Genomic DNA, 25,247 nt, shown 5'->3' with positions numbered 1-25,247 from the left:
TGGTGGAAGCCATAAAGAAAATAGGCGTGCTTAACGCACGCACCACCGCTATGGCAGTGTCGGCAAGCAGGGGCTTGTGGCTACACCAGTGGACTGTGACGCAGACTCCAGGAAAGGCGTGGAAGGCCTACCATTCACAGGAGAGGCCTTGTTTGGAGATGAACTAGACAAATGGATCTCCACAGCTACTGCGGGCAAGTCTACGTATCTTCCTTCTGCAGCCCCCCTGACCAAGAAGACTTATTCAGCTTCTAGTTACAGTCCTTTCGGACCGACAAGTTCAAGGGCAAATCCAGAGGTGCTTCTGCGTCCTCCAGCGGCGCAAGAGGTAAACCACGCAAACCAGCAACTGCCAGTGCTCTGGAACAGAGCTCAGGCTCTGCTTCCTCAAAGACTTCAGCATGACGGTGGACCGCAATGCCTAGAAGGCTGTCAGGTGGGAGCCTGACTACAATTCTTCAGTCACATCTGGTCAAATTCGTGCCAGGATCCCTGGGTCATAGATCTTATTTTCCGGGGCTACAGACTGGAGTTCCAAGAGCTCCCACCTCACAGATTCTTCAAATCAGCCTTGCCAGTTTCACAAAAGGCAAGTATAACTACAGCATTCCATCCAAAAACTGGTACAGACTCAGGTCATTGTACCAGTTCCACCTCCTCTACTAAACAAGGGGTACTATTCCAACTTGTTCGTAGTACCGAAGCCAGACAGTTCAGTAAGACCGATTCTGAACCTCAAGTCTTTGAAACCGTACTTACGAGTGTTCAAATTCAAGATGGAGTCTCTGAGAGCGGTAATCTCAGGTCTGGAGGAGGGGGAATTCCTAGTGTCTCTGTATATCAAGGATGCATATTCCGATCTTGCCACCTCATCAGGCTTATCTACGGTTTGCACTGCAGGACTGTCACTACCAGTTCCAGGTCCTACCATTTGGTCTCTCCACGGCACTGAGGGTGTTCACCAAGGTGATGGCAGAGATGATGTTTCTACTCCGCAAACAGGGATTGAACATAATTCCGTACCTGGACAATCTCCTGTCGTCCAGGAAGAGGTTGTCGGACAGCATTGGTCTCTCAACCAAACTCCTCCAGGGTCACGGGTGGATTCTGAACCTTCCGAAATCTCACCTAGAACCAACACGGAGGCTCCCATTCCTGGGAATGATACTGGACACGGAGTTGCATAAAGTGTTCCTTCCATTGGAAAAGGCATTGGTAATCAAGTCGATGGTTCGGGATGTCCTGAAGCCAACCCGGGTGTCGGTGCATCTATGCATTCGCCTTCTGGGGAAAATGGTGGCCTGCAATTCAATACAAAAGGCTTCATGCAAGACCCTTCCAGCTCGATCTGTTGGACAAATGGTCCGGATCGCATCTTCACATGCACCAGAGGCTCCGTCTGTCGCCAAAGGCCAGGATCTCCCTTCTGTGGCTACAGTCTTCTCACCTCGTCGCAGGACGGAGGTCCGGAATTCAGAACTGGATTCAGTTAAGCACAGATGCAAGCCTCTGAGGTTGGGGAGCAGTCACTCGTGGTGCAGTTTCAAGGAAGATGGTCAAGTCAGGAAGTCATCCTTCCAATCAACATTCTGGAACTCAGGGCCATATACAACACCCTTCTGCAGACCTCACATCTTCAGGATCAGGCAATTCAGGTCCAGTCGGACAATGTAACGGCAGTAACGTACATAAACCGACAGGGCGGAACGAAAAGCAGAGCAGCAATGTCAGAGGTGTCAAGAATTCTTCTCTGGGCAGAAAGAAACGTTGTGGCGTTGTCAGCAGTCTTCATTACGGGAGCAGACATCTGGGAAGCGGACTTCCTCAGCAGACACGACCTGCACCCGGAAGTGTTCAGGTGCTTGACAAGTCGATGGGGATATCCACAGATCGACATGATGGCCTCTCGTCTCAACAAGAAGCTCAGGTGGTATTGTTCCAGGTCGAGTAACCCACAGGCGGTGGCGATAGACGCCCTAACAACTCTATGGGTCAATCAGATTGTGTACGTGTTTCCTCCACTTCCTCTGATCCCAATAATTCTAAAGTGAATAAAAAGGGAAAAGGTTCAAGCAATGCTCATTGCTCCGGACTGGCCAAGAAGGGCCTGGTACGCGGACCTTCTGGAGATGCTCCACGAAGATCCATGGCCTCTACCTCTTCGCAAGGATCTTCTGCAACAGGGCCCGTTCGTCTATCAGGACTTACCGCGGCTACGTTTGGCGGCATGGAAGTTGAACGGCTGATTCTAGCCAGGAGTGGGAGCCCTAAAAAGGTTATCCTGACTATGATCCAAGACAGGAAGGGGGTAACGTCTAAGCATTACCATCGTATTTGGAAGAAATACTTCTCTTGGTGTGAGAGCAGAAATTATTCTATGATGGGATTTCATCTGGGATGTTTCCTGCTTTTTCTGCAGGCAGGCGTGGATGTGGGCCTGCATCTGGGCTCCATAAAAGTCTAGATTTTGGCCTTGTCCATTTTCTTTCAGAAACAATTTGCCTCTCTCCCTGAGATCCAGATGTTCTTGAAAGGTGTTCTGCACATCCAGCCTCCCTCGGCACCTTGGGATCTCAATGTGGTGCTGCAGTTCCACCAATCGGACTGGTTTGAACCATTACAGGAGGTGGACGTAAAATATCTTACGTGGAAGACCGTCACACTGTTGGCTTTGGCTTCCGCAAGACGTGTGTCGGAGCTGGGGGCTTTGTCTCACAAAAGTCCCTATTTAATTTTTCATGAGGACAGAGCTGAACTCAGAACTCGTCAGCAATTTCTTCCTAAAGTTGTGTCCGCATTTCACATCAACCAACCTATTGTGGTTCCGGTTGTCACCGAGACCTCTGCTACTTCAAAGCCTTTGGATGTTGTGAGGGCTTTGAAGGTATATGTGAAGAGGACAGCTCGTCACAGAAAAACAGACTCGCTGTTTGTTCTTTATGATCCCAATAAGATTGGGTGTCCTGCTTCAAAGCAGACAATTGCACGCTGGATCAGACTTACTATTCAGCATGCTTATTTCACGGCAGGATTGCCATGTCCAAAATCTGTACAGGCCCACTCTACTAGGTCGGTGGGTTCTTCCTGGGCGGCTGCCCGGGGTGTTGCGGCTTTACAGCTCTGCCAAGCAGCTACTTGGTCAGGTTCGAACACGTTTGGTAAGTTCTACAAGTTCGATACTTTGGATTCTGAGGACCTTCAGTTTGGTCAATCAGTTCTGCAGGAACGTCAGCACTTTCCCACCCAGTTTGGGAGCTTTGGTACATCCCCATGGTACTAAATGGACCCCAATATCCTCTAGGACGTAAGAGAAAAAAGGATTTAATTAACTACCAGTAAATCCTTTTCTCGTAGTCCGTAGAGGATACTGGGCGCCCACCCAGTGCTTCGTTCTTCCTGCACTGTTACTTGGTTAAGTAATGTTGGTTCAGCCGTTGCTGTTCCTGTTTCAAGTTTGGTTAGCTTGGCTTTCCTCTTGTGTGTGCTGGTTCGGAATCTCACCACTATCCTTATCTATCAAAGTATGTCCGTCTCCTCGGGCACAGTTTCCTAGACTGAGTCTGGTAGGCGGGGCATAGAGGGAGGAGCCAGCCACACTAGCAAATTCTTAGTGCCCATGGCTCCTAGTAAACCCTTCAATACCCCATTGTACTAAATGGACCCCAGTATCCTCTACGGACTACGAGAAAACCGGTAGGTAATTAAAATCCTATTTTCGCTATCATCCAATCTGGGGGACACTGTATATCATGAAAATGGGGTAGAGCGGCGAGCACAGGCGTATAGGCACTAAATAGTTAAGTGTGAAGCTCCATCCTCCTCTAAACCTTCCCAGCACCACCAGACCTATGTTTTTTATTTAGTGCTTTGGAATAAGGCACATTTTCAATGGCTCCTAATTTTAAACAAAAAATAAAAAATGTATTCTTCCATTATCTTACACTGTGCCCCAGTTCATGTTTACAGGGCCTAGTGTGCTTACTAGAGTGGAACCTAGTCAGCTGCTGAGCGCCTTCCCTCCATCTCTGTGACTGGATCTCTCAGTGAGTCACTACTTCACTGATACCGCTTTTCCAAAAAAAAAAAAAAAAAGGTTAGACCCTGTTTACACTGCATATTTAATCCAGGTTGTCCCAGTTTACACTGCACTCATGTGCAGCAGTGTTTCTTGGTGTGCGGATTCCCAGGTAACTAAACCCAGGTTTGTTTTTTCCACTAAGCTGCGACCTGATTTGACCCGGCAATATCACGGCAGTGGAAAAGGGGTATGACTAGACTTACCATACCATCTCAAACCAGGACACTCATTAATTACACAGGTTCTATGACTGATTAAAACTAGGTGAAATGCATGCTTGAAGTCAGCCAGCCACAGAATCTGTGTACTTTCTGAGTGTCCCAGTTTAAAGGGATCGTGTGGTAAGCCTAGGTATGACTGAGCAGTGTCTGGTGCTCTACCATTACAATGACATCTGTGCTCTGGTGACAGGTAGGGCAGCAACAGCTTGCCACTGCAGTAACGCTGGGCTGCGATCTGGCCACACTGTGTTCCTAGTACACAGCACCTGTACGGATTATCCGGTGACGGGGTCTCGTTACCTTTCTGGTGAACTCGCTTCTAGTTTGCTGTGGGTTGGGCAAGTTCCCCAGTGCTGATTAGCAGGTAGCTTTTCCACCAGCTGTCTTTGGCAGGCTTCAGCAGACGCTCTGGTGCTATATTTACTTACACTCCGTACTGGGGGACTTGCTTAAGGTTTTTTTTTCTTTCTTTAATACTGGGGTTTTATTAGACCCTTAAAGTCAGCGGTGTACAGCAGCCTAACTGCTGTAAATTCACAGTGGGCTGTATAGGTGCTTCACGCTTGTGCTGGTCAGTCTGCTTCCAGGATTTATTTGCCTTGGCTGATATATTTCTATTGATTTGCTGTCTCATTCCTGGTAGGGATATTTTATGAGACAGATTAATCACAAGATACACATGTAGCAGCTCTCCTCATTGCAGCGATGGTTATGCAGGTGTACATGCATTGCGGCAACGACTAGCTGCGGGTGCAACTATTTGCAATTTCTTGTTTGCTGTGACACACTGTTTTGTCCTTATTTTACCGTTCTGCACACTACAGCTGCATAGGATCACACACACAAGCATTGTAATATTCCAACACTAATTAGTTCAGTGCAAGAGAATTTATGTTACGTATTCTTCCTAGAGTGTTTGTTTTTTCCTCTGAAGTTAGCTTTTCAGCCTTTCTGCCTGCACTGATTATTTCATAGGTTATAAGGCAGGTTTACAACTCTATTTACAATAGTTTTTCTTTATTTCCTGTCTGTATCTTTTCTTTTTCACAACAACATGTCAGGGAATGGTCTGTATCTTTTCTTTTTCACAACATGTCGGGGAATGCAGATAAAGCTGGCAAGTCAAGGCAGGGTTCCTCTGCTGTATTGTTCTATGTACAGATGGGTTCTCCTTCATGGTTGCCGCTATACGTTCACATGTGCATGCATCGCTGCAGTTCCTACATGGGAGCGGGGTGCGAATAGACGGACCCGCACAGTGCATTCTCTATGGATCGTGGCTTCGACTATCTGCACATGCCCGTGAAGGGACACTAGTCACAGCAAACGGATCGTGGGTGCGACTATTCACACCTGTGATGACTGTTGACATATTTGTATGTGCCAGATGTGGAATGAATTTAACCAAAGGCCGCACAGAGCCAGGAGCTCTCTCTGCCGGCTGTGAAATTGAGACTTTGGATCAGCCGTTGGGTAGTTCAGCGGATGAGTTGTTAATCCTGGAATAGGCTAAATCCATGGTGTCCATGCGTATTGATAATCAGTCTGAGGTAAGTCACTTCTGTCTCCCTTGTGGCTAGGCAGTTCCCCAACTTCTGTTGGATTCTTCCACTGAGCTGTTATGGGCCCCTACCATGGGGAAATGTCTTTCTAAGGTGTCCGTTTCTATGAAGAGGATTCTGGCATCCTCTGGTTGTAACATGTCCAAAATGAGGTCATTACCTTACAGGGGGAGGGTGAACTTGTAGACCCAGGCTGGTGAGGAGGTTGCCCCTGCCAGTGTTGGTGTCTGCAAATTAGTGAATGCTGTTTTCTTGACCCTCAGCCTTCAGGAAATAATGTTTATGAATCGACTTCTTTGCTAAAATGAAAGAAGCAGTTGCCTACTTTTCCTGCTTTTTTTTATTAAAAGAGGCTTGGTTACATGAGGGTAAGATATTTCAAATTCCTCTAAGATTCAGATATTCTATCACCAAGGCTTGGGAGGTCCTGCCCCAGGTAGGTGCTTCAATAGCCAGACTTGCCAAGGTCACGGTCATTTCTATGGTCAAGGCAACCACCTTAAAAGATCAAACTGATCAGAAAAGTGAGGCCTTGTTTAAGTCTGTTTTAGTTTACTGGTGTTTCTCTTTGTCCCATTTTGGCTATTTCCTGGGTCAACAAGTCAGTCCTGGATTCGGCAATTGGCATCTGGTTTACAGGCTGAACTTTAGTGGCTACACAATCAAAGTGTACCTTGGAAGCAGTTCCCTTTGAAGGGACTTTTTCCATTCGGAGCTTACTAAGTTTATCACACAAGTAACATGAGATAAAAGCCCTTACCTTCCGGTATCTATTCATAAGGCTTAATACACTGCAGTTTCATTAATTTTGTTTCCCTGTAAGAGGCAAATCTCAGACCTTCAGAGGCGCTCCAGGTTACTCCCACAGGGAAATCATCAGGCCGCAGTTTGTGAGTTCTCTCGGACCCGGACGCAAGTCAACCACCTGCATAATTTCCAGGGGATCCGATCCCATCTTCCAGTGGTGGGGGCCTACCTGCTCCAGTCCTGGGAAGTATGGCTTCAGTCCATTCCAGATTTTTGGATTCATTGTGTTTTTTTTTACTGAGGATACATCCTGGACCGGAGTCCATTGCCCATGAGATGCCAGGAGCTGTCCAGACGTACAGCTCTGCTTTCAGCTGTTTATTATCTTTTCGATTCAGGAGTTATTGTTTTGGTTCTCTGTCATCAAGAAGGCCAGGGATTTACACACACCTCTTCCTGGTGGGAAAGCCGGACAGGTAATTCCATCCATTTCTACATTTAAACCAGCTGAATCTCATCTTTTTCTGGCAAAATTCAAAATGAAGTGTCTGTGCTTAGTTATAAGTGCAGTGGAGGGAGACAAATTCTTAGCGTGTGTAGCTATCGAGAACGCTAACCTCCACATCCCAATTTGGAAGGGTTATCATCAACTCCTACGTTTTGCCGCATGACATCTCCATTTCCAGTTTCAGGTCCTACAGTTCATTCTGTCTACTGCTCCAGGGTTTTCACGAAGGTCATGGCCCATCTAGTTTCCTTGTTGAAGCAAAAAAAAGAATTGTCATCATTCCTTATTTTGTTGACCTTCTTATAAGAGCTTCTTCACAGACCTTACTCCTACAACATCTGGAGATTATGGCGAGCTTCTTAGAGACTCCACGGTAGGATTCTGAATTTTCCCAAGTCCAACTTAATTCTTGCTCAGAGGATGGTGTTCTTTGGTTTCTCACCTGCTGTCAGAAGGTTTAACTTCTTCCACAGTAGATCCAGGATAATGTTGTTGTTGTTGTTGAGATTGCTTCTTCAGGTGCCTCAGGGCTCTGTCCTCTGATGTACAGTATGCAACTCCTAGGGAAGATTGAAACATAAATAGCAGATAAGAACCACTTGGCCCATCTAGTCTGCCCATATTCATTTTCCTTTAAGTAACCTCAACCCTATTTGATCCTCAGTTAATTTGACTAAAGATCTTTCAACTTGGTAGCTTTATTCAAGGCAGTCCCCTTTTCCAGGATTCATGCCTGTACTCTTCAGAGCAACAGCTCTTCTGACTATACCTTTGGACATGCCAGTCACTTCAGTGGCGCCTCTATACCCACAATCTGTCCAAGGGGTCCCCATTCTAAGTTTGAGACTGGCTGCAGTTTACCATGAATGGATTGAGGTATCGTAAGTCTAGACCTCTGGCTTCAAGGTCTCTGGTTTTAGAGGGAATCCACTCTTCCCATGAACATTCTAGAGTTGAGGGCAGTCCGGAATGTCCTTATCCAAGCTTAACCTGTCTTGCAGTTCAGACCTCTTTGGATTCAATCGGACCGTGCCACTACTGTATCTTATATCAGCAAGCCGGGGGATACACAGTCGTCAAGCCATGACGGAGGTGTCTTATGGTGCCCATACACTTGTGCGATGCCTCGCGACGCAACATCGCAGGGCATCGCACCGGCAGTTCAGGTGCGATGAAATCGCACCTGAACTGCCAAAGTGATTACCATGCGATAGATCACGTGATGGGCACGTCACCGCAGAGTGGGAGCGGCCTCCAGCCGCTCCCGGCGGGTGCCCATCGTGCATCGCAGAGCAATATATTGCATGTGTTTTTAAAAACACATGCGATCGCACTGCGATTCGATAAATATTCACTGCAGCACATACTATCTTGAGACGCGAGATTCGACCAGTGTGCCCGCACATCGCGTCGCAAGGTACCTAAAATGTGCATACAATCCTTCGATTTCTCTCACAGATGCGGTCGAAATCGAAGGTTAGCACCGATTATCTCGCAAGTGTATGGGCACCATTACATCCTTCTTTGGGCAGAATGTTAGGTCCCTGGTATTTCTGCCATCCACATTCTGAGGCAGACTTCCTCAGTCGCCATACTGTCCATCCAGGGGAGGGATAACTTAACTAAGATCGCAGAGTGCTGGGGGTTGCCCGACATAGACTGCGTGGCTTCCAAAGTTAAACAAAAAGCTTCTGGTGCAACAGGCGAGCTCAAGGGATCTAGATGCCATTATGGCACCTTCGTCCTTTTAGCTGGGATATCGGGTCTCCTTCAAGGTGTTTGACAAGAGTATTTCTCTGACGTCCTAGTGGATGCTGGGAACTCCGTAAGGACCATGGGGAATAGCGGGCTCCGCAGGAGACTGGGCACTCTAAAGAAAGATTAGGTACTATCTGGTGTGCACTGGCTCCTCCCTCTATGCCCCTCCTCCAGACCTCAGTTAGAATCTGTGCCCGGCCAGAGCTGGGTGCTCCTAGAGGGCTCTCCTGAGCCTGCTAGTAAAAGAAAGTATTTGTTAGGTTTTTTATTTTCAGTGAGCTTCTGCTGGCAACAGACTCGCTGCTACGTGGGACTGAGGGGAGAGAAGCAAACCTACCTGCCTGCAGCTAAGTTGAGCTTCTTAGGCTACTGGACACCATTAGCTCCAGAGGGTTCGAACACAGGCACCTGTCCTCGATCGTCCGTTCTCTGAGCCGCGCCGCCGTCCCCCTCGCAGAGCCAGAAGAACAGAAGTTTGAAGACGGCGAAATCGGCGGCAGAAGACTCCTGTCTTCATTTAAGGTAGCGCACAGCACCGCAGCTGTGCGCCATTGCTCCCAGCACACTTACACACTCCGGTCACTGTAGGGTGCAGGGCGCTGGGGGGGGCGCCCTGGGCAGCAATTGAAGTACCTTTTGGCATAAAAATACATATATACAGTCAGGCACTGTATATATGTAAAACCCCCCGCCATTTTTTTACACAGAAAGTGGGACAGAAGCCCGCCGCTGAGGGGGCGGGGCCTTCTTCCTCAGCACACCAGCGCCATTTTCTCTTCACAGCTCCGCTGGAAGGAAGCTCCCCAGGCTCTCCCCTGCAGTATCCTGGTACACAAAGGGTGAAAAGAGGGGGGGGGGGGCACATAAATTTAGGCGCAAAATTTGTATATACAGCAGCTACTGGGTAAACACCGAGTTGTAGTGTAATTCATGGGTTATATAGCGCTGGGGTGTGTGCTGGCATACTCTCTCTCTGTCTCTCCAATGGGCCTTGTGGGGGAACTGTCTTCAAATAGAGCATCCCCTGTGTGGGTGGTGTGTCGGTACGCGTGTGTCGACATGTCTGAGGTAAAAGGCTCCCCTAAGGAGGTGATAGAGCGTATATGTGTGTGAGAGGGTGTCTCCGTCGACAACGCCGACACCTGTTTGGATATGTGTAAGTGCTAAGGTGAATTTATTGCACAAAAGGTTAGGGAACAGACAGGAAATCTACCCATGTCTGTCCCTATGTTACAGAGACCTTCAGAGTCTCACAATGCTCACTATCCAAAATAATAGACACTGGTATCGACACGGAGTTTAACTCCAGTGTCGACTACGATAATGCAAAGTTACAGCCAAGATGGCTGAAAGGTATTCAATATATGATTATTGTAATAAAAGATGATTTGCATATCACTGATGATTCATCTGTCCCTGACACAAGGGTACACAAGTTAAGGGGAAGAAAGCTGAGGTAAATTTCCCTCCTCTCATGAGGTAAAAGAGCGGGAATCTCCAGACAAGAGACTGCAGCTTCCCACAAAAAAATTCTCAGGCTGTATCCATTCCCCACTAGGGCCAGGATGTGATGGGAATCTTCCCCTAGGGTGTCCTGTTTGCACAGACGGTAGCACTAGCTATTCTCAGGGATCCTGCAGATAGTGTGCACATTCTGGTACACTACTCAGACCGGCGATTGTGTCGGCATGGGTTTATAGCGCTGTGGCAGCGTGGACAGGTACCTTATCAGCAGAGATTGAGACCCTAGTATGCATATATGTGTATGTATAGAGATATATATATATATGTATATGTATGTATGTATATATATATATATATATATATATATATATATATATATATATATATATGCAAATTTGGAACGCACACACCTTCAATCGATTTGTCAGGGTGCTCGGTCAAATATTAACATCCAAACGTTGTGACAAAGATCCACAAAAACCAGCACACCTTGTGTAGCAATAAACAATTTACTGAATCCTCATTTTAAAGTGCACCGTGCATAAGATAGTGCAAATCGTATACTTAGCAGTTCAATTCACAATGGTAACTCCGCATATTGCCAATATGCGGAGTTACCATTGTGAATTGAACTGCTAAGTATACGATTTGCACTATCTTATGCACGGTGCACTTTAAAATGAGGATTCAGTAAATTGTTTATTGCTACACAAGGTGTGCTGGTTTTTGTGGATCTTTGTCACAACGTTTGTATGTGTATATATATATCAACAAACTAGAGTCTAAGTGCGCTAATGGATAGTACTGTATATCATAAATAAACAGATTTAAAAGATTCAACTTTCAGTTTTTAATACATAAAAGCCACAATAGCATAAAACATCTGTGAGCATATAAACATCTCTTTACAGAATGTATAGACAATGTATACAAACAGTTTCTGTCAGATGGAAAATTCAAGTGAAACTTGAGATTGGTGGTAAATCTTCCTTAGTAGTATAGAATACAGATGGAATACAGTACTCGAACACAACCCAACGCGTTTCGTCCCTAACTGGGACTTCCTCAGGGGTAATATCGAGTGCCAGATGTTTTTTACAGATAATCCCAAAATTGTGTAAAAAGCTCACTGAATATAAAAGCAGGCAAAGGACCAAAATGACTGGGAAAGCAGTTCAATATAATGAAGCCCCCAGTCACACAAAGTCCAGGTAACAAATGGACAAATAGGTGACCCGAAAACAATGTGGTTTAAAGTCTATCACTGACTCTATAAACCAGTCCCTGATGAGGGTGAGACCGCTCAGTAGTGGGTCAACAGCCAAATAGTGTAGTGGTCATCTCAAAGTCCAAACTTTGGACTTTGAGATGACCACTACACTATTTGCCTGTTGACCCACTACTGAGCGGTCTCGCCCGCATCAGGGACTGGTTTATAGAGTCAGTGATAGACTTTAAACCACATTGTTTTCGGGTCACCTATTTGTCCATTTGTTACCTGGACTTTGTGTGACTGGGGGCTTCATTATATTGAACTGCTTTCCCAGTCATTTTGGTCCTTTGCCTGCTTTTATATTCAGTGAGCTTTTTACACAATTTTGGGATTATCTGTAAAAAACATCTGGCACTCGATATTACCCCTGAGGAAGTCCCAGTTAGGGACGAAACGCGTTGGGTTGTGTTCGAGTACTGTATTCCATCTGTATTCTATACTACTAAGGAAGATTTACCACCAATCTCAAGTTTCACTTGAATTTTCCATCTAACAGAAACTGTTTGTATACATTGTCTATACATTCTGTAAAGAGATGTTTATATGCTCACAGATGTTTTATGCTATTGTGGCTTTTATGTATTAAAAACTGAAAGTTGAATCTTTTAAATCTGTTTATTTATGATATACAGTACTATCCATTAGCGCACTTAGACTCTAGTTTGTTGGTTTGATATCTTAGGGCCCCACCTAACGGGGTTCGTCTAAGCTGCAGCTCAGTTCCGCTCCACGTAGCGCCTAAGGGTACCCCTTGTTTTTCCATATATATATATATATATATATATATATATATATATATATATATATATATCCATGCAGAGGATCCGGCACTCCAACCATAAATTGTTATAGATGCTCTGGTGCCTTCTTTAAGGGGTCTGCGCCCCTGCACATGCAGCAATAAACAGGAAGCGGCACTCAGAGACGTGGTAACTCGTGCAAAAATAAAGCAACCAAGCTTTAATGTATCATCACATCATCAACGTTTCGGGGTTGTCCCCCTTCATCAGGATCCTGATGAAGGGGGACAACCCCGAAACGTTGATGATGTGATGATACATTAAAGCTTGGTTGCTTTATTTTTGCACGAGTTACCACGTCTCTGAGTGCCGCTTCCTGTTTATTGCTGTATGTGTATATATATATATATATATATATATATGTATTAAAGATGCTGTCTTAAGTGATAGATATATAATTATATAACATGCCCAAAGAGACATGAGTATACTGGGTCCTAGAGTCAAAGCTATGTCGATTTCTGCTTGACGTGTCCTGTAGTAATATGCAATGGACAGATGATGCCGACTTAAGAGGCATATGGAAGGCTGAGGATTGTGTGGAGAAGGGTTCTCGGGCCTGGTCTCCACAGCTATAGCTGGTAATTCTGATATTTTGCCTTATATTCCTGCACAGCCTAGGAAAGCACGACATTATCAAATGCAGCCTTTCGAATAGAGAAACAAGAAAGTCTGAGGTGCGTACTTTCTTGTCAGAGGCGGGGGCAGAGGAAAGAAGCTACACAACACAGCTAGTTCCCAGGAACAGAAGTCCTCCTCGGCCTCTACAAAAATCCACTGCATGTCGCTGGGGCTCCACAGGCGGAGCTAGGCCCGGTTGGGACACGCCTTCGTAAGTTCAGCCACAAGTGGGTTCACTCCCTGTTAGATCCCTGGGCAATAGATATTGTGTCTCAGGGATACAAGCTGGACTGTGAGAAGATGCCCCCTCACCGACGGCCCTGCCGGCTTCCCCCCACGAGAGGGAACCAGTGTTAACGGCAATTCACAAATTGTATCTTCAACAGGTGGTGGTCAAGGTTCCCCTCCTTCAACATGAGGGGGTTATTATTCGACCATGTTGTAGTCCCGAAACCAGACGGTTCGGTCAGACCCATATTGAATTAAAATCCCTGAACATATACCTGAAAAGGTTCAAGTTAAAGATGGAATCGCTAAGAGCGGTCATTGCAAGCCTGAAAGGGGGAGACTTTATCGTGAATCGGGACATAAGGGATGCATACCTTCATGTCCCCATTTATCCACCTCATCAGGCGTACCTCAGAATTGAGATACGGGATTGTCATTACCAATTTCAGACGTTGCCATTTGGTCTCTCCACGGCCTTGAGAATATCACCACGGTAATGGCGGAAATGATGGTGCTCCTGCGGATGCAGGGTGTCACTATTATCACGGACGATCTCCTCATAAAAACGAGAGCAGCTGCTGAACAGCGTATCACTTTCTCTGGAAGTGTAACGGCAACACGGCTGGATGCTATATATTCCAAAGTCGCAGTTGGTTCTTACAGCTCATCTGCCTCTCCTAGGCATGATCCTAGACACAGATCAGAAAAGGATTTATCTCCCGATAGAGAGAGCTCAGGAGCTCGTGACACTGGTCAGGAATCTGTTAAAACCAAAACAGGTGTCAGTGCATCACTGCACTCTAGTCCTGGGAAGGATGGTGGCATCATACAAGGCCATTCCCTGCGGCAGGTTCCATGCGAGGACCTTCCAATGGGACTTACTGGACAAGTGGTCCGGATCACATCTTCAGATGCATCGGTTAATCACCCTATCCCCCAGGGCCAGGGTGTCTCTCCTGTGGTGGCTGCAGAGTGCTCACCTTCTCGAGGGCCGCAGATTCGGCATTCAGGACTGGGTCCTGCTGACCACGGATGCAAGCCTCCGAGGGTGGGGGGCAGTCACACAGGAAAGAAATTTCCATGGTCTGTGGTCAAGTCAGGAGACTTGCCTTCACATCAATATCCTGGAACTAAGGGCCATATACAACGCCCTAAGTCAAGCAGAGATCCTGCTTCACGACCAACCGGTTCTGATCCAGTCAGACTGCAGTGGCTCATGTAAACCGCCAAGGCGGCACAAGGAGCAGGGTGGCGATGGTGGAAGCCAGCAGAAATCTTCGCTGTGCGGAGAATCAAGTAAGCGCACTGTCAGCAGTGTTCATTCCGGGAGTGGACAACTGGGAAGCACACCTCCTCAGCAGGCACGACCTCCACCCGGGAGAGTGGGGACTTCATCAGGAAGTCTTCACGCAGATTGCAAATTGATGGGAACTGCAAAATGTGGACATGATGGCGTCCCACCTCAACAAAAAGCTAAAAAGGTTTTACGCCAGGTCAAGGGAACCTCAGGCGATAGCTGTGGACGCACTGGTAACACCGTGGGTGTTACAGTCGGTCTATATATGTCCTCCTCTTCCTCTCCTACCCAAGGTGCTGAGAATTGTAAGAAAAAGAGGAGTGAGTACAATATTCATTGCTCCGGATTGGCCAAGAAGGACTCGTACCCAGAACTGCAAGAAATGCTCTCAGAGGACCCATGGCCTCTGCCTCTCAGACAGGACCTGTTGCAACAGGGGCCCTGTCTGTTCCAAGACTTACCGCGGCTGCTTTTGACGGCATGGCGGTTGAACGCCGGATCCTAGCGGAAAAGGGCATTCCGGATGAAGTTATTCCTACGCTGATAAAGGCTAGGAAAGATGTGACCGCAAAACATTTTCACTGTATATGGCGAAAATAGGTTGCTTGGTGTGAGGCCAGGAAGGCCCCTACAGAGGAATTCCAGCTGGGTCGATTCCTGCACTTCCTACAGTCAGGAGTGACTATGGGCCTAAAATTAGGATCCATAAAGGTCAAGATTTCGGCCCTATCCATTTTCTTTCAAAAGGAACTGGCTTCACTGCCTGAAGTTCAGACGTTTGTTAACGGAGTGCTGCATATTTAGCCTCCTTTTGTGCCACCAGTGGCACCTTGGGATCTTAACGTTGTGTTGGATTTCCTGAAATCCCACTGGTTTGAGCCACTTAAGACAGTGGAACTAAAGTATCTCACGTGGACGGTGGTCATGTTGTTGGCCTTAGCATCGGCTAGGCGTGTGTCAGAATTGGCGGCTTTGTCATGTAAAAGCCCATATCTGATCTTCCATATGGACAGGGCAGAATTGAGGACTCGTCCCCAATTTCTCCCAAAGGTGGTATCATCGTTTCATTTGAACCAACCTATTGTGGTGCCTGCGGCTACTCGGGACTTGGAGGACTCCAAGTTACTTGATGTAGTCAGGGCTTTGAAAATCTATGTAGCCTGGACGGCTGGAGTCAGAAAAACTGACTCGCTGTTTATCCTGCATGCACCCAACAAGCTGGGTGCTCCTGCTTCAAAGCAATCTATTGCTCGCTGGATCTGTAGCACGATTCAGCTGGCGCATTATGTGGCTGGACTGCCGCATCCAAAATCCGTAAAAGCCCATTCCACAAGGAAGGTGGGCTCTTCTTGGGCGGCTGCCCGAGGGGTCTCGACTTTACAGTTTTGCCGCGCGGCTACTTGGTCGGGTTCAAACACCTTTGCAAAGTTCTACAAGTTTGATACCCTGGCTAAGGAGGACCTTGTGTTTGCTCATTCGGTGCTGCAGTCATCCGCACTCTCCCGCCCGTTTGGGAGCTTTGGTATAATCCCCATGGTCCTTACGGAGTTCCCAGCATCCACTAGGACGTCAGAGAAAATAAGAATTTACTCACCGGTAATTCTATTTCTCGTAGTCCGTAGTGGATGCTGGGCGCCCGTCCCAAGTGCGGACTTTCTGCAATACGCGTATATAGTTATTGCTTAATAAGGGTTTTTGTTATGAGCCATCCGTTGAGTGAGGCTCAGTTGTTGTTCATACTGTTAACTGGGTAAGGTTATCACAAGTTGTACGGTGTGATTGGTGTGGCTGGTATGAGTCTTACCCTGGATTCCAAAAATCCTTTCCTTGTAATGTCAGCTCTTCCGGGCACAGTTTCCCTAACTGAGGTCTGGAGGAGGGGCATAGAGGGAGGAGCCAGTGCACACCAGATAGTACCTAATCTTTCTTTAGAGTGCCCAGTCTCCTGCGGAGCCCGCTATTCCCCATGGTCCTTACGGATTTCCCAGCATCCACTACGGACTACGAGAAATAGAATTACCGGTGAGTAAATTCTTATTTTTCCTGTGGTCCTTGTCGCTCTGGAATGGCCTTGTCACCCTTGGTACGTTCTCCTTCAGGGTGTGCGGGCGGACGTCCCTTATCTTCCTCTCAGAGACAACCTCGTTCATCAGTTCCTTGCATACACCCAGATGCACCTTGTCTGGTTTTGACGGCATGGTTCTTAAAATCCAGTTTCCGTGGACTCGAGGGTTTTCCTGGCCGGCAGTTCCAGACCATGATTCAGGCTTGTAAGTCTATTTCTTCCAAGATTAATCACTGTGTCTGGAAATTTTACATCTCTTGATGCAAGCAGCAGTCTCTTTCCCCAGCTACTTTATGCCTACCGAGGGTCTTGGTTCTCTTTCAGGACATGTTGACTAAGAGTCTTAACCTATTTCAAAGACGTCTTAAGAGTCTTAATCTTTCCTTGTTAAAGCCTGGTCTATTCTGTTCTTTCTTCAAGGAGCACTTTATATTCAGCCTCCATATTGGCCTATCCCTCTGTGGGATATTATCTCCGTCTTGGAGGCTTTTCAGAGAAGCCCCCCCCCCCCATCCCAATCCGAGCCTCTGGACATGGTGGAGTTACGGTATCTCGCCTTTAAAAATGGTTTTCCTCCTGGCCATTGCTGCAGCTTGCCACGTTTCTGGGTTGGCTGCATTATTTTGTTAGCCTTCCTTTCCATCCCGATCAGGTTATTTCAAAATTTCACTTGAATCAGGATATTTTTTCCTGCCTTTATGGGAGCAGCCTCCTCCTTGACCTCTTTGTCCTTGGAGTTTTTGGACTTCGTTCATGTTCTACGGATTTACATTGTCTGCACTGCTTTGATTCTCTCTTGGCTCTCATCGATGCCCCCAAGCGCTCATTGTAAGGTGGATTACACATGCCATGCGCCAGGCAGACCTATTGGGGACTATTCAGATGCGGCTGGAGTAGCTATCACTGCTGCTTCCTTGGAAGCGGCAGTTGTAGCTCTGTATGGTGATAAAGCAGGAGGTGTCTATTAAAAGCAGACGCCTTCTGCTACAGTAGTAATCCGACCTGCGTCCAGTGGAGGAGCTGGGTTATATACACCGGGTGGGCGGTCCCTTCGAAAATAATTTCAGTCTAAACAGTAGAATAGGATCCTACTCAATGGCTGACTTGGAGGAACAAGAAATATATAAGATTTTGTACTCAAAGTAAAATCCATTCCTCAGAATCCATCTGGGGGTCACTGCGCTCCCTTCCTGATTTGTTGTTCCTTCTATGTTCTTGGGTTTTCATGTTACATAGTTGTGGTTTGTTCTGTTTCTTCGTCGGCTTTGTTGGACAAAAACTAAGGTACGGTGGAGGGGTTAGATGGGGGTGGTGCTTGACACTTATCTATTTGGTACCTATACTCCTTTGCCTGTCAAGATATGCAGTGTCCCCCAGATGCATTCTGAGGAAGAAATGTTATGGTGGGAAAAAAAAATAAACACAATTTTTCCATTCCCTTTTTCCATGTGCAGGACACTTGCAGTCGTGTGGTAGAAAGTGAGAATTCTGTTGAACAACTTATACAGCAAGTTAATCAACTCAAGATGCAAATAGCGGAGAAGAGAAAGCTTCGTTCAGATGGTAATATTTCTCTTTTGTTATTTCACAATAGCATAACAATGAAAAATTGTTTGCCTGATTTCAGACTTATACATTGTTACAAAGTTCATAGCCATATTATTAAGAGATACTGCAAATGAAAAGTAAAGGTATGTTTATTTATAAATCGAGACATGTAGATATATGGAAAAATTGATATGTAGATAGGGATATAGGGGTTGGAGGCGGAAATGCAGATGGCCAGATTACTGACCGCGGCATCCCGCTGTTTAGAATCCCGACCCCCTTACCCTCCCTTACTGCAGCCTAACCATTCCCGGTGGTGCCTAACCCTATCCCTCCCCCACAGGCTGAACCTAAATCCTCCCTCCCGCAGCTTACCCCTCCGACATCCCAGCAGTCATCTGTTGGGATGCCGACGCTGGCATTCTGGTCAGTGTTGGGATTCCAGCATCAGTCTTTTGACAGCCGGGATCCTGAGCGGATCCCAGATATATGGCCTAAATGTAATAGCCTGCGAGAAGCAGGAAGTGCAGGATTTTGTGCGAGTCTGGACAGATTTTTAAAGCAGCAATCATTTACACAACAAAACCAACCTGGTTATGCCATGTAAATGATTGCAACTTTAAACAATCTGGCCAGACTCTCACAAAATCCCGCACTTCCTGCTTCTCGCAGGCTATTACATTAAGCCCATAGACTACTACGCAGTTCTTTTAAAGACTGGCACAAAAGGCAACCTATGGATCCCTTTTCTCTTACGTCCTATGGGATGCTGGGGTCCATTTAGTACCATGGGGTATAGACGGGTCCTTTGGGAGCGACTGGCACTTTACGAATTTAATAGTGTGGGCTGGCCCCTCCCTCTATGCCCCTCCTACCAGACTCAGTTTAGAAAATGTGTGCACGGAGGAGCCAGTCACAGCTAAGGGAGCTCCTAGGAGTTTTTCTAGTTTTGTTGCTTTCTAAGAGTTGTTAGGTACAGGAAGGCTGCTGGCAACAGCTTTCCTGCTTCGTGGGACTTAGGGGGAAAGTAGGAACCAACTCTTGAAGTTAATGTTTCTTTATCTCCGCTGAAAGGACACTGAACTCCTGAGGGTGCTGATCGCAAGCCCACGAGGTGACCGCTCACTCCTGCAGCACGGCCGCCACCCCCTAGCAGAGCCAGAAGAAAGAAGAGTAGTGAGTTCAGCGCCGGCGGCCCGGTTAGCGGGTCGCTGGCGGGAATGGCGGCATAAGGGTAGGAGCGCAGCTCTGTCAGGCTGCGCTCCAGGAAGGTTCAGCAACCGTTCACTGTAGACGCGGCTGAGGGGCGTCCTTGGCCAGCGTGATCACCCGGACACTGGTAATGTAGCTAACAGGGGCTAATCCCTCTGTTCGCATTAAAACTTCAGGCCAGTTTAAATATAATGTGCGGGAAGCCGCGCGCCATTTTAGGGGGCGGGGCTTCTCAGTAGATCCAGCAATCACCAGCGCCATTTTCTCCCTGCAGACCGCTGAGATACGCTGACAGGGAGCACTGACCCTCCAGATAACTCCAGTTACTGCGGTACCAGGGTGTTATAGACAGGGGGAGGAGACTGTAATCTGTACTTTTTAACCTAATAAGGTTATTTAGTCGGCGCCGGGCTGTTATCATAATAACTGCTCACTGGGGCGCTGTGTGGCTGGCTCCTTAGACTCTGTGACTCTCTGAAGGTACTCTGGGGGAAACTGTGTCTGACATTTTCCTGTATATGTGTGTGTATGTGTATTTATCCACATTACCATGTCTAAGAGTGTCATGTGCTGCAGAGTGTGTATCATCTCCTGAAGAGTCTATCCCATGTACTCAGGACTGCAATATGCTTTCCCAACCCTCTGAAGCTGAACCCCCATGGGTGGATTCTTTAAGGGGAATGATATCCCAGATTTCATCAAGGATGTCACATAATGAGAAAGAGACGCATTTTTTGAGAAAGTCTGTAAAGGGTTTGCAGCATTCAGCTTCTACTTCCTCTAATACCCCCACATACATATACCAAAAAATGTGCACTTGCCCAAATAATGCAAGTTGACACGGATACCGACTCTGATACAGGGGACGGTGATGGGGATATACAGGGGGGTGATGCATCCCTTGATAAAGGGGTGCAGCTAATGATTGAGGCTATTAGGGACATTTTGCACATTACTGATAAGGTACCTGAGCCAGCAGAGGAGACTTACTTAACTGATAATAAGAAATCCTCTATTACATACCCTGCGTCTAAGGAATTAAACGCATTGTTTGAAAAATCCTGGGAAAACCAGAGTAAAAAATTCCAGATCCCAAAAATAAGATTTTACTCACCGGTAAATCTATTTCTCGTAGTCCGTAGTGGATGCTGGGAACTCCGTAAGGACCATGGGAATAGCGGCTCCGCAGGAGCCTGGGCACAACTAAAGAAAGCTTTAGGACTACCTGGTGTGCACTGGCTCCTCCCTCTATGACCCTCCTCCAGACCTCAGTTAGGATACTGTGCCCGGAAGAGCTGACACAATAAGGAAAGGATTTGGAATCCCGGGTAAGACTCATACCAGCCACACCAATCACACCGTATAACTCGTGATATTATACCCAGTTAACAGTATGAAATATATCTGAGCCTCACTAACAGATGGCTCATAACAATAACCCTTTAGTTAGGCAATAACTATATACAAGTATTGCAGACAATTCGCACTTGGGACGGGCGCCCAGCATCCACTACGGACTACGAGAAATAGATTTACCGGTGAGTAAAATCTTATTTTCTCTGACGTCCTAGTGGATGCTGGGAACTCCGTAAGGACCATGGGGATTATACCAAAGCTCCCAAACGGGCGGGAGAGTGCGGATGACTCTGCAGCACCGAATGAGCAAACTCAAGGTCCTCCTCAGCCAGGGTATCAATCTTGTAGACTTTTGCAAAAATGTTTGAACCCGACTAAGTAACAGCTCGGCAAAGTTGTAAAGCCGAGACCCCTCGGGCAGCCGCCCAAGAAGAGCCCACTTTCCTCGTGGAATGGGCTTTTACAGATTTAGGGTGCGGCAGTCCAGCCGCAGAATGTGCAAGTTGAATCGTGCTACAGATCCAGCGAGCAATAGTCTGCTTAGAAGCAGGAGCACCCAGCTTGTTGGGTGCATACAGGATAAATAGCGAGTCAGTTTTCCTGACTCCAGCCGTCCTGGAAACATATATTTTCCGGGCCCTGACTACGTCCAGTAACTTGGAGTCCTCCAAGTCCCACGTAGCCACAGGCACCATAATAGGTTGGTTCACATGAAAAGTTGATACCACCTTAGGAAGGAATTGGGAACGAGTCCTCAATTCCGCCCTATCCATATGAAAATCAGATAAGGGCTTTTGCATGACAAAACCGCCAATTCTGATACACGCCTGGCCGATGCCAAGGCCAACAGCATGACCACTTTCCACGTGAGGTATTTTAGCTCTACGGATTTAAGTGGCTCAACCCAATGCGACTTCAGGAAATCCAACACCACGTTGAGATCCCACGGTGCCACTAGAGGCACAAACGGGGGCTGAATATGCAGCACTCCCTTAACGAAAGTCTGAACTTCAGGCAGTGAAGCCAGTTCTTTTTGGAAGAAAATGTACAGAGCCGAAATCTGGACCTTAACGTAACCCAATTTTAGGCCCGTAGTCACTTCTGGCTGTAGGAAGTGCAGAAATCGACCCAGTTGAAATTCCTCCGTTGGGGCCTTCCTGGCCTCACACCCAGCAGCATATTTTTGCCATATGCGGTGATAATATTTTGCGATCACATCTTTCCTAGCCTTAATCAGCGTAGGAATGACTTCCTCCGGAATGCCTTTTTCCTTTAGGATCCGGTGTTCAACCGCCATACCGTCAAACACAGCCGTGGTAAGTCTTGGAACAGGCAGGGCCCCTGCTGCATGATGGCCTTTGAGACGCCTGCAGGCGCGGGCTGAGAAGCCGGCTGTCCCACAGCTGTTACGTCATCCAGCCTTTTATGTAAGGAGTTGACACTGTCTGTTAATACCTTCCACCTATCCATCCACTCTGGTGTCGGCCCCACAGGGGGCGACATCACATTTATCGGCATCTGCTCCGCCTCCACATAAGCCTCCTCATCAACCATGTCGACACAGCCGTACCGACACACCGCACACACACAGGGAATGCTCTGACTGAGGACAGGACCCCACAAAGTCCTTTGGGGAGACAGAGAGAGAGTATGCCAGCACACACCAGAGCGCTATATAATGCAGGGATTCACACTACCCACAGTGATTTTTCCCTTATAGCTGCTATAATACACAGATTTTGCGCCTAAATTTAGTGCCCCCCCTCTCTTTTTAACCCTTTGAGCTTGAAAACTACAGGGGAGAGCCTGGGGAGCTGTCTTCCAGCTGCACTGTGAAGAGAAAATGGCGCCAGTGTGCTGAGGGAGATAGCCCCGCCCCTTTTTCGGCTGACTTTCTCCCGCTTTTTTATGGATCCTGGCAGGGGTATTTTTCACATATATAGCCTCTGGGACTATATATTGTGATTATTTTGCCAGCCAAGGTGTTAATATTGCTGCTCAGGGCGCCCCCCCCCCCCCAGCGCCCTGCACCCATCAGTGACCGGAGTGTGAGGTGTGCATGAGGAGCAATGGCGCACAGCTGCAGTGCTGTGCGCTACCTTGTTGAAGACCGAAGTCTTCTGCCGCCGATTTTCAGGACCATCTTCATGCTTCTGGCTCTGTAAGGGGGACGGTGGCGCGGCTCCGGGACCGGACGATCGAGGTCGGGCCCTGTGTTCGATCCCTCTGGAGCTAATGGTGTCCAGTAGCCTAAGAAGCCCAAGCTAGCTACAAGCAGGTAGGTTCGCTTCTTCTCCCCTTAGTCCCTCGTAGCAGTGAGTCTGTTGCCAGCAGATCTCACTGAACATAAAAAACCTAAAATATACTTTCTTTTCTAGGAGCTCAGGAGAGCCCCTAGTGTGCATCCAGCTCAGCCGGGCACAAGATTCTAACTGAGGTCTGGAGGAGGGTCATAGAGGGAGGAGCCAGTGCACACCAGGTAGTCCTAAAGCTTTCTTTAGTTGTGCCCAGTCTCCTGCGGAGCCGCTATTCCCATGGTCCTTACGGAGTTCCCAGCTTCCACTAGGACGTCAGAGTAAAGGGTTCTCATTGCTTTTCCTTTCCCTGAGGAGGGCAGGAAAATGTGGGAAATCCCGCCTGTAGTAGACGCTTCTGTGTCTAGGTTGTCTTAAAAAGTGGTTTTACCTGTCCTAGGGTCCACCGCTTTGAAAGAATCGGCTGACCGTAAGATTGAGAATATACATCAAAACATTTATACACAGCTACTGGCGTAGCTTTAAGGCCTACTATTGCTTGTGCGTGGATTTCTAAAGCCATAGTAAAGTGGTCAGGCACATTACTAGAGGTCTTCGATACTATGGATAGGAATGACATTGACTTGTTTTTACGTCACATACAAGATTCTGCTGGCTTCATGGTGGAGGCCATGAAGGATCTTGGCATGCTGAATGCAAGGGCTACTTCCATGGCGGTCTCGGCACGCAGAGCACTCTGGCTACGCCAATGGACTGCGGATGCAGAATCCAAGAAAAGTGTGGAGAACCTACCCTTCACAGGTCAGGCTCTGTTTGGGGACGCATTAGATGCGTGGATCTCCACGGCAGCTGCGGGTAAGTCAACCTTTCTCCCCTGAGCAGCACCACCGAGTGGGAAATCTTATCCCATGTCTACATTTTCGGACCGCAAAATAAAAAAAATCCAAATCCCCTTCCACCTTCTTTAGGGGTGGTCGGGGAAAATCCAGAAGACCTGCACCAACAGGTTCTCAGGAACTGAAACCAGTTTCTGCTTCCTCAAAATCTTCATCATGACGGTGGACCTCCCAGCCTGGAGATCGGGCAGGTGGGAGCGAGACTAAAAGATTTAGTCACATCAGGCCTAGACCCCTAGGTAACCGACATTGTTACCCAGAGCTACAGACTGGAGTTTCAGAAACTCCCACCTCACAGATTCTTCAAATCAGGCTTACCAGTTTCGCTGACAGAAAGTGCTATCCTGCAGGAAGCCATTAGAAAATTGGTCCAAACACATGTTATTGTTCCAGTTCCACCTCACCTAAAACACAAGGGTTATTACTCAAACCTGTTTGTGGTACTGAAACCTGACGGTTCGGTAAGGCCGATATTAAACCTAAAGTCAATGAACCCTACTGGAGGGAATTCAAATTCCAGATTGAGTCTCGTGAGAGCGGTGATCTCAGGTCTGGAGGAGGGGGAATTCCTGGTATTCCTGGATATCAAGGATGCCTACCTTCACATTCCGATCTGGCCGCCTCACCAGGCTTATCTCAGATTTGCGCTGCTTGATTGTCACTATCCGTTCCAGGCACTGCCTTTTGGCCTCGCCACAGCACCGAGACTGTTCACCAAGGTCATGGCAGAGATGATGCTACTCCTCCGCAGGCAGGGAGTGAGCATAATTCCATATCTGGACGATATCCTGATAAAAGCATCTTCCAGGGAGAGGTTGTTGCAGAGTATTGCTCTCTCAACTCGACTACTCCAGGATCATGAGTGGATCCTGAACCTTCCAAAGTCACATTTTGAACCGACAAGGAGACTGCCCTTCCTGGGAATGATACTTGACACGGAAGTGCAGAGGGTGTTTCTATTGGTAGAGAAAGCGTTGGTGATCCAATCAATAGTACGGGATGTCTTGACGCCAGCCCGGGTATCTGTTCATCAGTGCATTCGCCTTCTGGGGACGATGGTAGCCTCCTACGAGGCTCTACAGTACGGAAGATTCCATGCAAGGTCCTTCCAACTGGATCTCCTAGACAAATGGTCGGGATCACATCTTCACATGCACCAGCGGTTACGACTGTCGCCGAAAGCCAGAATTTCACTCCTCTGGTGGGTGCAAACTTCTCACCTACTAGAGGGCCGCAGGTTTGGGATTCAGAATTGGATCCTTCTAACCACGGATGCAAGTCCCAGAGGTTGGGGGGCAGTTTCCCAAGGGGAAAACTTCCAAGGAAAGTGGTCAAGTCTGGAATCCATCCTTCCGATA

The 25,247-nt window shown here is 47.4% G+C and overlaps 1 protein-coding gene across 2 annotated transcripts in view; it reads left to right on the top strand.

The window, feature by feature from the left end:
* Window positions 1-25,247, top strand: part of ABRAXAS1 (abraxas 1, BRCA1 A complex subunit) — a 79,011-nt gene that overhangs the window by 33,970 nt on the left and 19,794 nt on the right. For both annotated transcript variants that reach the window (XM_063919750.1, XM_063919754.1), the window contains exon 8: window positions 18,077-18,185. In XM_063919750.1, the coding sequence (XP_063775820.1) occupies window positions 18,077-18,185 (109 nt within the window). The remainder of the gene's footprint in view (window positions 1-18,076; window positions 18,186-25,247) is intronic.

This window comes from Pseudophryne corroboree, chromosome 1 (assembly GCF_028390025.1).
Source record: "Pseudophryne corroboree isolate aPseCor3 chromosome 1, aPseCor3.hap2, whole genome shotgun sequence".
In the NCBI taxonomy this organism is placed as follows: domain Eukaryota; kingdom Metazoa; phylum Chordata; class Amphibia; order Anura; family Myobatrachidae; genus Pseudophryne; species Pseudophryne corroboree.
This window is presented reverse-complemented; position numbering and strand designations above follow the sequence as displayed.